This window comes from Plectropomus leopardus, chromosome 2 (genome assembly GCF_026936395.1).
Source record: "Plectropomus leopardus strain MGB_pleo_1.0 chromosome 2, ASM2693639v1, whole genome shotgun sequence".
NCBI classification, from domain to species: domain Eukaryota; kingdom Metazoa; phylum Chordata; class Actinopteri; order Perciformes; family Serranidae; genus Plectropomus; species Plectropomus leopardus.
Genome location: NC_142177.1, coordinates 21,667,559 through 21,679,118, shown reverse-complemented (window position 1 = coordinate 21,679,118; position 11,560 = coordinate 21,667,559). Strand labels below are relative to the sequence as shown.

The following is an 11,560-nucleotide window of genomic DNA, read 5'->3' as shown; positions in this document are numbered from 1 at the left end:
ATAAACTTTAAGAAATGAACTATATTTGCCTCAGTGTTAGTCAGCAGATTTTAGAACTAGTGTACAAAACTATGGTTGAGAGTGTTTTAACTTGGGGCGTCTGGTGGCCTAGTAACTAGAGCAAGCTCCTCATGTACAGAGGTTGTGTCCTCGCTGCAGCAGCCGCAGGTTTGACTCCGGCCTCAGGCCTTTGCTGCATGTCGCCCCCTATCTCTTTCTTCCCCTTTCACACTAAGTCTTTCCTATACATTAAAGGCATAAAAGCCCAAAAGAATAATCTTTAAAAAAAAAAAGAGAGTGTTTTAACTTTTCACCTTCCTGCCTGGCACAGTCACAGTAACTGCACATCTAAGAACTTTCTAGAATTGTGTCAGTGAGAAAAATAGCTGGTGAGCCTAAAAAGCCCTTGACTCAACTCTTTACAGAGGGGAAGAGGAAAAAAGTGAGGAGTATCTTGGCCGACACCTCCCATCCTCTCTTAAACCAGTTTTGGCTCTTGAATACCGTCTGGTACTTTTGTGTGATAAAAACACATAGGTAGTGTGGGAGCAGACCAAGAACTGCCTTATATATAAAGGTGTACCAATGCAAGAGCCAAACGGTTCCCAGAGCAGGCCATCCTACCCAAGAGTACAACTCACAATGGTGATTCAGAGCTGTATCAAACACATGACGACACTGAGCAGAGGCATGCATGTACAAAAGATCACCGTGGTCCAACACAGTAAAAAATTTGCAGCGACAAGAAGCTTTTTTACATTAAAAGTAAAACACAACTTGTTTTGAAAATAAAAACACAGTTTTAGCCTCAGCTTTTTATCTGGTAGAACACATGTGGTTTCAAATTAAGGGAACAAGCACTGAATCTTAGACAGAAGAAGGTTGAGCCAGCTTAGGTAAGGTGAATCTTGCTTGGGTTTGTTTTTGTGTTGGGGGGTTGTTAAGTGCTTAGCACTGGACTTTCAGTTTCTCTCTGCAACAATAGGTGAGGTCAGCTGACACGGGTCACACCCTCTATTGATTGCCCAAGTGAAACCAGACAGGGGCGGTTCAGCTGGGCGCAATCAGTCAAGTTGGAAACAGCTGTGACTGAGTTCAGGTACCTAAAAAGGCACAGACTGCGCTTGAGCGTCAGCGAAAGTGTCAGCCCACAAAGTGTGAAGACCACACAGGGTAAAGACCTGCGAGTCTACCTGCGCAAGTCCACCGAGCAAGGACACCGACTACCGCTGCCGCCTGTCTGTTTTCAGTCTAACGCACAATGTGTCTCTCACGCATCCCAGTCATTGTTGGCAACCGGAAAAGACGCACAGTCTGCCGTACACGCAATCCGCAAAACCTGTCCACTCTCCCAGAAAGTGGTCCCAGCCCATACTCAGTTACCTTTGGTCTCTATGGAACTGTCAGTCCGCAGTTAACAAGACAGAATTCATCAGTTCACTGGTGAAACTCTCAGACATTCAGGTCCTAGCCCTGACTGAGACATGGATCCGCCCAGAAAACTCAGCTACACCAGCTGCACTCTCTGAGTCCGCTACGCTAAGCCACACCCCTCGCTCCACTGGACAAGGAGGCGGTGCTGGCGTGCTCATTCCTGACAACTGGTCTTTCTCCACACTGCGCCCGTTGAGCAGCAACACAACATTTGAATATCATGCTCTTAATGTCACTGCTCCCATCAAAGCATATATTCTGGTTGTGTACCGCCCACCAGGGGGTAATCTGGATGGCTTTGTCTCTGAAATGGACATGTTACTCTCTGACATCCCTGATGATGGCACACCACTGATTGTCATGGGAGACATGAACATTCACATTGACAGTACTCTGGCAAACAACTTTCTGGCATGCCTCTCCTCCTTTGCACTTGTACTAGCTCCTTCTCCTCCCACCCACAAAGCTGGTAAAGTCCTTGACTTGGTGCTGACTCGTAACTGCTCCATAGCAGATGTGACAGTTACCCCACTACACCTGTCAGACCATTTCTTGGTAAAAATTTGCAGCTACCTTTCCACAATTGCAGACACCCACTCAGAAAATTTCCCTCCGCAGAAACCATAAGTCCCTCACAGCAGCACAGCTGTCTGATGAGGTGAGCTCTGCCATGCCTGACCACTCACACTTCTCCTCACTTTCTGTTAATGAGGCTACAGAAACACTCTGTTCCTCTCTGGCATCCTCTCTGGACAAACTCTGCCCCCTGGTGTCCAAACCAGCCAAGAAAAAACAACCAAGTCCATGGCTCTCTGAAGTTCTGAGAGAACAAAGAACTGGACTCAGGGCAGCAGAAAGAAAGTGGCGTAAATCCCAAGAACCCACTGATTTGTCCTCATACAAACAGAAACTTGCTTCCTTTACCTCTTCCTTGCAGTCCGCTAAGAAAGCCTTCTATCAGAACAAGATCTGTGCTGCTACTGATTCCAGAAAACTGTTTATGGTGTTTAACTCCTTGCCTTCTCCTCCAGCTGCTCAGTCTTCCACTACACTGACTCCAGACATGTTTGCCTCCCTTTTCACTGAAAAGATGGCTGCAGTCAGCAACCAGTTCTCTGAGCCTGACCAGCCCAGTCAGCTCAAACCCACTACTGCCGCTTCACTCTGCTCTTTTGTTCCTCTGACCGAGGATGAGGTCTCCAGACTTCTTCTGAGCTCAAAACCTACAACATGTCCTCTCGATCCAATACCCACCCGCATCCTGCAGACCATCCTGCCCACTATCAAACCTGCAGTCACACACATTGTCAATTCCTCCCTAAAAACTGGCACTTTTCCTGCTACTTTTAAGCAAGCCCATGTCACCCCACTGCTCAAAAAGCCTAATCTCAACCCCGCCCATGTTGAAAACTACAGGCCAGTCTCACTTCTACCATTTCTGTCGAAAATACTGGAGCGCGCAGTATTTAACCAGGTCTCTGAACACTTGTGGAACAACAACCTACTTGACTCCTTTCACTCTGGCTTCAGGTGTGCCCATTCCACTGAGACTGCACTCCTGTCAGTCACTGAGTCACTGAGACTGGCTCGATCCTCTGTCCTACTGCTGTTGGACCGGTCTGCTGCCTTTGACACGGTGAACCATCAAATCCTCCTCTCCACACTCTCTGAGCTCGGCATCTCAGGTTCTGTCCTATGGTGGTTCAAGTCCTACCTCACAGGCAGATCCTTCAGAGTGTCATGGCGAGGAGAGGTGTCTAGGTCACATGGCCTATCGAAAGGGGTTCCTCAGGGGTCGGTGCTTGGTCCCCTACTCTTCTCTCTGTACACCACCTCACTCGGTGCAGTGATCCACTCCCATGGTTTCTCCTACCACTGCTATGCTGATGACACTCAGCTCTTCCTCTCCTTTCCACCTGATGACAGAACGGTCTCAGCTCGGATATCAGCGTGTCTGGCTGATATCTCCACATGGATGAAGGAACAAGACCTTCAGCTAAATCTGTCTAAGACCGAACTCATGGTCTTTCCAGCTTGTCCATCTGTTCAGCCTCGGATCAGTGTCCAACTAGACTCGAGCCTACTTGTGCCCACAAACTCAGCCAGAAACCTGGGTGTCATGATTGATGACCAGCTGACCTTTAAGGTTCATGTGGCCTCAGTTTCTCGGTCTTGTCGTTATGCCCTCTACAACATCAGGAAGATCAGACCCTTCCTGACCCAACAGGCCACACAGCTTCTGGTTCAGGCTCTTGTGATCTCACGCATTGACTACTGCAACTCTCTTCTGGCAGGCCTCCCTGTATGCTCATTCAAACCTCTTCAGATGATCCAGAATGCAGCAGCATGTCTGGTCTTCAACCAGCCCAAAAGAGCACATGTCACCCCGCTGCTAATTTCTCTTCACTGGCTTCCAGTGGCAGCCAGAATCAAATTCAAAGCACTTCTCTTGGTTTACAAAACAGTCACAAGAACTGCTCCAGCCTACCTGGAATCCCTGATGCAGGTCTACTCTCCTTCTCGCCCACTACGCTCTGCATGCGAAAGACGCCTGGTGCTTCCAGCCCAGCACGGCTCTAAATCTCTAGCCAGACTCTTCTCTTCTGTTGTTCCCAAATGGTGGAACAAACTTCCAAACTCTGTGCGTTCTGCTGAGTCCCTTTCTACTTTTAAGAGACAATTGAAAACTCAATTGTTCCGAGAACACCTAGGCACTTAACCTGACTCTTCTCTTCTTTGCCCTTTGGGGTAAATTAAGTCAGAAGGTCCAAACCCCTGTGATGTTGTATGTTGATTGTCATCGTAAGTAGTGATACTGAGATTGTTGAATCTCAGATGCTGAGATCACTACTGGTTATTACTTTGGTTTCCAAAAAAAAAAAAGGGGGGGGGGGCACTTCTTCTGCCACTAGACAGCAATACCTGTGACCAATCACACCTGAAGCACTTTTTGCACTTAATAAGGGTTTTTTCCTTAAGTCTAAATTCTTGCTTGTGTTGTCGCTTTGGATAAAAGTGTTTGTAGAATTGTAGAGTCATAAATCAAATACTCAGGTATTTGTAAGAGTTAACAATCACCTTTCCATCCACAGTGACCACCACAGGAACATTTTATGACCTAGTCTTTGAGTTGGTAAACAACATAAACTTGGTCTTATCCGCATTGAGAACAAGTTTTAGCTTATGCAGTGTATTTTGGACAACGACAAAAGAATTTTGCAAGTATTCAACAATGTGTACAAGAGTTGCCACACAGAAGTATACAACAGTGTCATCAGCATAAAAATATAAGCAGCAGTTAACACATTTTGACCTAGATTATTCACATGAATAGTAAATAAAAGCAGACCTGAAACAGAACCCTGCGGCACACCCTTGTAGACAGATATAATATCAGCGCATAGACCATCATACCAAATGCATTGAGACCGATTACTAAGATAGCTTGCAAACCAAGCAACTGTTTCTTCTAAGAGCCCTGAGCTCAGAAGTCTGAACTTTAAAACTTCATGATAATAATGAGAGGATGTGGGCTAAAACATAGACATACAGCATAGTGGTAACGTGTATATTCACGTACATTTATTCATAATGCATAGTCACAGAAGTCTCAGGAAAAAATATATCCAGTTACACAAAAATATGATCAACATTTAACAGAAAACACATTTGAAAACAAAAATTACAAACAGGAGTTGAGTAAAAGTTTGCTTTAGTCATAAAATATAAGAGTAAAACTAAATACATTTTTAAATCTTGATCTTCAATTACAATACAATTAAATACAATTAAAAGGCAGTTTGGCACCCATGCTGTGCTTTGTACATCATAAACCTCAACTTGAAAATTGGATCTAGTTGTAAAACTTGGAAAGGTCTGTTAAAAGTTTAAGGAAAACACATTACAGTATTGCCCTGTGATAGTCTGGCGACCTGTCCAGGGTGTACCCCGCCTTCCACCCGATGACAGCTGGGATTGGCTTCAGCACCTCCGCGACCCTTACGAGGACAAGCGGTTATGAATGAATAAATGAATGACATTACAGTATCCTTATTCTGGATTATACAAGTCAACTTCAAAAACAAGGTTTAGATTTCAGTTACAGTTATTTTGGCTGTCTGCTTCTCTTCCTCTATTACATATGAAACAGTTTCAGTGTGACTGCACTGTGCTGTACGTTACACCCTTCAGGTCTGATGCGGCTGGCTCCTCAGCAATGGTGGAGTACAAATGGTTTAAGTCATTCTGGGAAGAGAAAGGATCCAACTGTGACATCTATTAATATATGTATGTAAAATGTATTTAATATTGACCTGTCAGACTTACAGTCTCATTTTGAGGTTCTTGCCTTTTCACTCCCACAGGACCTGCTAGTGAGAAAGACACACAGAGTAAGATAACTGTATTCACACATACCCAGTGTCACTGGGTTGTGCATGCACCTGGTCTTTGTGACCAGTTGCCCAAGGCAACCGATGTAACTGATAAAGCTGGTCTGTTGTCCTGTGGGCACATTTCTGATGAAGGTACACTCTTAAAGCAGTAAAAGCCCACTCAACCACACTTCACTGTCCTAACGAGAATGTAAAGGGTGCAGCGTGATTAATTGGCTACTGTGGGACTTGGACAAGACTTGTGTGTTAGAGGGCGCTGCCAGTGATACACATAAGCTACACTTCAATCAGGTCAACATTTTCTCACCCCAACTAATCACATGGTGCCTCTCTGTCAGTGACCCTCTGCATCTGCTGATGACATTTTAGGTATCCTTCTGCTTCAGATGTTTATGTGCCGAGACGCCGTTACCATGATGTCAACAATCCACATGGTGGGATCACACGGAACGTACCTTATGTTTACACAGCAGCACATGGCAACGAAGGGGACCATCATGATGGTTATGATTGGGCAACAAAGTCACAGAAGGTTAGGTTTAGGCAAAAGAGGCACATGGTAAGGTGTAGAAAAAAAACCACAAACTTACACAGGAAGTAAACTCTGGACTCCTGCATGAAAGTCAGTTGTTTGTGGGCCTTATCCACCTTCCCTCTTATCTATCTTATCTATCTATCACACACCTTATATGATGTTGTTACTGGCAGCATTATTATTTGACGCTGTCCCTCAGTGTTTCATGTAATCACAACCGGTTCTGTCTGGCCACGTCCTCAAGTGATGCTACCCGTGCGCATTGCATGTAGTCGCGCCCAGTGCAGTCCAACCATCGTACGACATATAATAACAACGACACCGGTTCTATCTAAGCACATTCTCATCTGACGCCATCCAGCCACATTCTGGTTTTATGATGAGGTGGCTTTTGGTGTCACGCTTTTACACCGAAAGTACTGACATAGCGGACTTATGTGACGAGTTTGGAGTGAGAATGGGCTGGCCACATGGTGAAGCGACCAGGTGTTGCCATGAGGGGGTGTGCTTTGTCTGCAACAGTGTTTAAATGTGTGCTGCATGTTAAGTGATATCCACATGAATGCTAAGATCTGAAGTTTTCCAAGAACATTGTATTGTAACAAAATGATCAGTGTTATTCACTTTACTTGTGATTTTAATGTTTTTGGCTGATTGGTGTTTATGGAGAATGTAGTGAGAGATTCTTGAAACCGAACACTTCTTCACAGTATCATCTCTTGTCATTCAATATTTTGCTCATGTGAAAAAGAGTCTTAGACCTGAGCAAGGGAGGTTATTTTTGTTTCAGTGCAGCAGTGGTTTCCCACAAGCGCTAGATTTTTATTTATGTTTGAGCTGCAGGGCTTGTGTGTTTGGTTACCATAAGCTGGTGATTTCCTGGCTGATATTTTAGTAGCAGTGAACTACATGAGCTCTAATAAACTGAACAAATGTGAAGCTGCACTGCACTCTGTTACTGGGAAACTGCAAAAACATTCAAGGAACCCAGCAAGAGTGTTTGTTTAGCACAACTGTGTGGTCAGTGTTAACCTAAATGAAAAATAGTATGAGTTCAGAGAGAGCACTAAAGCTGCACCTCCATTAGCTGACACCTTTCATCTGTATCATTCATGCTTCACTGTTAACAGCTCCTCCACCAGCTGTCTAGCTATCAGCTGTCTGGCTGTTATAACCTGACACTTACTCATATTTCCCTATATTTAATTTATGCCAATGATGTTTGCTGCTGCTGCTTTCACAAACCATTTTCTCTTGTGCAAAATTCTTGGTGTTGTTGTTTTAACTTAAGTTTAATGCCTTTGGGTTCTTTGAGACCCTCCTTTAAAGAGCAATCCTTTTTTTGCTAAATGTTATTGATAACCATTTGCTATAAATGGCAAATTCTTTGAGTGTTACGTACTAAAGAAGTAGCTTTTTTTTTGGTGCTGATATCAAGTAGTTGTTAAATCATCTCAAACATAGCAAATCTTGAAATGCAATGATTGTGAAAATATAAGTTATAGAGCCAACTTACTTTTAGTAATCAGAGACAAACTTTTTAAAACAGTTAAAGAACAAGAGCAGCAATATAAAAAACTGATTCTGACTTTCTGAGACAAGCACGTCAACATTTCTCACCTGTTCTTTTTTTGTTGCAGAGAACCGCAGAAACCAGCAAGATGACACCCATAATTATTCCACAACCAGTCACAACTGCGACAGATCTCCATATCGTTTCTGCTTAGAAACAACAGAGGCCATGACCCAGTAAGTCTCACTTCTCACATTAAGCAAAAGCAGGAAGACAGTCCTGTGCTAACAACAGTTTTTCAACCACCAATAAAAGTGCACACCAAAGTGCATTAAAAGGTAATTAGGTTGCAAAGATAATTTAATCATTGATTTCAAATAGTAAATAATTGTACATAACATAATAACACATACTCACCTAAAGCTATTCTCTGAGGGGTTGCAGCGTCAGTCGTGCTAACACTCGACCCTAAGTGCACAGTCACAGATGTTTTTAAAACATCCACAGTGATGCATGGTGGCATTTTCATGCAATAATAAAAATCCTTAGTGTACCTGTTGTTCCATCACTAGATTCTGGGGTCATAAGAGTCATACTGGTGTCTGTGTGTGAGTAACCAATCAGTGAACATCACTTCAGCGTGCACTGATAACAAGATAATTACTTTTTATGAACATTTTCCCATTATGGATATTAAGCAAGAGTATATTTAAGAGAAGATTGAAGTATTAGGGTGAATCTTTGAAAATTTAAAGAATTACATTACCTGATTCTGTTTTTACTGAAGTAGAAAAACTACCAGTGCTGTGTGGTGTAGTAACAGTCCACCCTGATGAATGAAGAAAAACACATTTTAAAATAATAATAACACTCAGAAACACGTCATTTTTTAATTCATTCACACTCAGTAGGCCTCCCTATCTTAAAATCTGTTACCTGATGTCACGGGAGGTCCAGTAGTGAAAGCACGAGGGCTGCTAACAGTCAGATCTGTGGAAAAAAAAACTTTTTAAACTTTTAAAATAACAAATATGGTAAGTGGTTTCTGACAATGATCTGGATTTCTGTTTAAATGTATGACATGTTTTACCTGTGGTCATCATTAGTGTTGGCATAGCTGGCGTCACGTGTGGCTCTTTTTCCACAATATCTACAATAAAAGAAGATGAATTTGGTACTTGTCAATAAAGTGTCAGGAAAACTACTTAAGTAGTTATTTTCACAAAACTAGAGACAAGAAAACAGACTCTTTTTCAAATGCAATTGTGACCATGTGAATGCATAGGTATGCTTTATATGTTCATGTGATGATTCATGCCATAATTATTTTATGGTATTTATCTAATTTTACACAGTCAGAATACACTTTATTAATAAATCTATTTCAGTGCACATGTTGTATAAGTGTAGCACGTGTATTCACATCTTACCAGTCAGACTGTATCGATCACTGCGAGGGGACAAAGAGTTGGGGTCACTTCCCAAACTGTAATCACAGCTGGCATCACTTTGTTGAACTGTACGAAGACTTCTCAGCAATTCATTCATTTTAAGAGTAAAGTGGCAGAACCATTGATTCTTGGAGCTCATTTCCTTCATTGTTTTTCTTGTTAGCTCTGGATGAGTTGCTTCTCCAAAGTACAAGTTACATCTAGTGTTTTCATTCGCAAATCCAGGCGGAATGCAAACGAAGACAACAGAGTCCCCAGGAAAATATTCTCGACTCATCTCTGGTTTATGACCTATAAAAAGATTAAAAGGTATTAAATATAAAGCGCTCTTGTACAGTCAGGTACAATTTCATATGAGTCTGTGATTTCAAACATTGCTGACTTTAAACAAAAATCCAGCACTGCACACATCATGTCTGGCAAAAATAATTCTGTGTGTCATCTGATCTAAGTTTGAAATATGATCAGTATGATATTTAATCAAATATGTCATCGCTCAGAATACAAATACTCTAACAAAAAAAGTAGATTTATTAACATAATTTTATTTGATTTGATATATTTCAAACATGTAGGGGGAAAAATCTGTATCAGCTTCACCCACAGGTGGTATTTTAATACAAATAAGTGAATAAATACATAAATAAAAGGTGATCAATCTGTATTTCTCTCTTTATTTTGTCCGTAAAACCTAAAAAAAATTCAAAACTAAAATATTCCACCACCAACTTTTCTTGGACTGATACTGTATCCAGATATAACGCTGGTAGTAGATGAGAGAAGCAGTCACTCACTGTGTATGGTGATGGAGGATGTGCCACTGTGTGGAGATGGATAATAAAACCCTCCAACCATTACGTTGTAAAAACACGTCAATTGAACCTCAGCAGGTGAACTCAGATGTGCCGTCTTCAGCAGCTCAGTCGCTGTCAGTGTCTTCAGACATGGTAGCTCTCTGGCAGCTTTTCCACTCAAAGTGTAGAAATGACACTGAGACACAGAAACAGTTGATGGAGTCTGACAGTTCAGAGTGACTGAGTCTGTGTCGTTGATCACCGCCGGATACACTGTCAGTGTAGGTGGAAGAGATGCTGAAAATATAAGTATATGTTGGATTAAATGATTGAAATTGATTTTACTTAAAATCATTGTAATAAGAAATTTATGATGTTAGCAAGACATAATTCATCTGTCCACAGCAGCGGTGTTCACTCACTTCGAATAATGATGGAGGACATGTCACTTTCAGGAGATTGAGACACGTAAAGGTAAAAACATGTCACTTTGACCTGAGCAGGTGAACTCTGACGTGTCATCTCCAGCAGCTCAGTCCCTGTCAATGTCTTTAGACAAGAGAACCTTTTGACAGGTTTTCCTCTTTCAGTGCGAAAATAACACTGAGACAAAGAGAGAGATGGTGGAGTCTGACAGTTCAACATGACCGTTTCAGTTTCTGTGATCACCGCTGGAGTCACTGTCAGTTTAGGTGGAAGAAGAGCTGAAAATTAGACATACACGTTATTTATATAATGTTACGCTAAGAACATTCCTAATGAGCAACAGTTATTTAATGTACAAAATAGACAACAGACAAAAAGTGCTGCTCAGCCAAACTATGTATAAACTTGTCTAATTAAGAGAAACTGACCTTGTGCTTTCGTCTCAGAAAATGAATCTGTTTGAAAAGAAATTGAAAGAAAGAACAAGTGAAACAGATGTAAAAGTAACTAGTAAAGTCTTAATGCCAATGTTGTATTTCTCTTAACTTTAATAAAAAGTGTAACAAAACATACTGATATCAATATGTAACGGGCTGACAATACATATTAATCTGATGCTTGCAAATAAAATATACCTGTATTGTTGTGTAACTGCCTACATTTTAAATAGTTCTAATAACAAACAAGAAGTTTTTACTTACACATGAGGACGACTATCAGCAGGTGTTGAGCCATGATCAAGCTGAATAATGTGGAAGAATCCTTTCGAGACTACACTTGTGCGTCACAGACTTTGACATACAAAGCCATCATTTTGCAGAACTTACTGTCAGGTAAACCACAGCAAGTATCAGACGCGAATCACACTGACAGAAAGGCCACAGAAACACACAGACTTGACATCATATAAGGTTCACGTCCTGCTGTATATTTAGATTGTACCCACCACAGTGTTCAGCTGCTTCAGAAGAGTTTTTAATCACATATGGTCTTTCGTATTTGTTTTACTCATG

General features: G+C 41.8%; 1 protein-coding gene across 5 annotated transcripts; it reads right to left on the bottom strand.

Moving 5' to 3' along the window:
* Positions 1-4,994: 4,994 nt before the first annotated feature.
* LOC121952328 (uncharacterized) lies at positions 4,995-11,375 on the bottom strand. Of its 5 annotated transcripts, XM_088088334.1 has the most exons (14): positions 11,249-11,375; positions 10,976-11,002; positions 10,544-10,825; positions 10,122-10,418; positions 9,307-9,618; positions 8,967-9,026; positions 8,813-8,866; positions 8,643-8,705; positions 8,431-8,478; positions 8,294-8,344; positions 7,984-8,082; positions 5,761-5,804; positions 5,538-5,679; positions 4,995-5,432 (listed from the first exon to the last, which is right to left on the bottom strand). In XM_088088334.1, the coding sequence occupies exons 1-13, from the start codon at positions 11,280-11,282 to the stop codon at positions 5,587-5,589; spliced, it is 1,464 nt and encodes a 487-aa protein (XP_087944460.1). In that variant the 5' UTR covers positions 11,283-11,375; the 3' UTR covers positions 4,995-5,432; positions 5,538-5,586. The 5 variants fall into 5 exon arrangements, 4 of the variants coding, with proteins under 4 accessions (XP_087944460.1, XP_042354882.2, XP_087944461.1 ...); XM_042498948.2 differs by having other exon boundaries at positions 4,995-5,679; XM_088088335.1 differs by having other exon boundaries at positions 4,995-5,679; positions 5,761-5,801.
* Positions 11,376-11,560: the final 185 nt, after the last annotated feature.

Bases quoted from the DNA above. Each gene is read 5' to 3' on its own strand.
- LOC121952328 (XM_042498948.2), bottom strand. From the start codon at position 11,282: ATGGCTCAACACCTGCTGATAGTCGTCCTCATGT. The intron at 11,003-11,248 runs GTAAGTAAAAAC...CTTTTCAAACAG, and splicing joins GCTGATAGTCGTCCTCATGT to ATTCATTTTCTGAGACGAAA. The intron at 10,826-10,975 runs GTCAGTTTCTCT...TCTAATTTTCAG, and splicing joins TTCTGAGACGAAAGCACAAG to CTCTTCTTCCACCTAAACTG.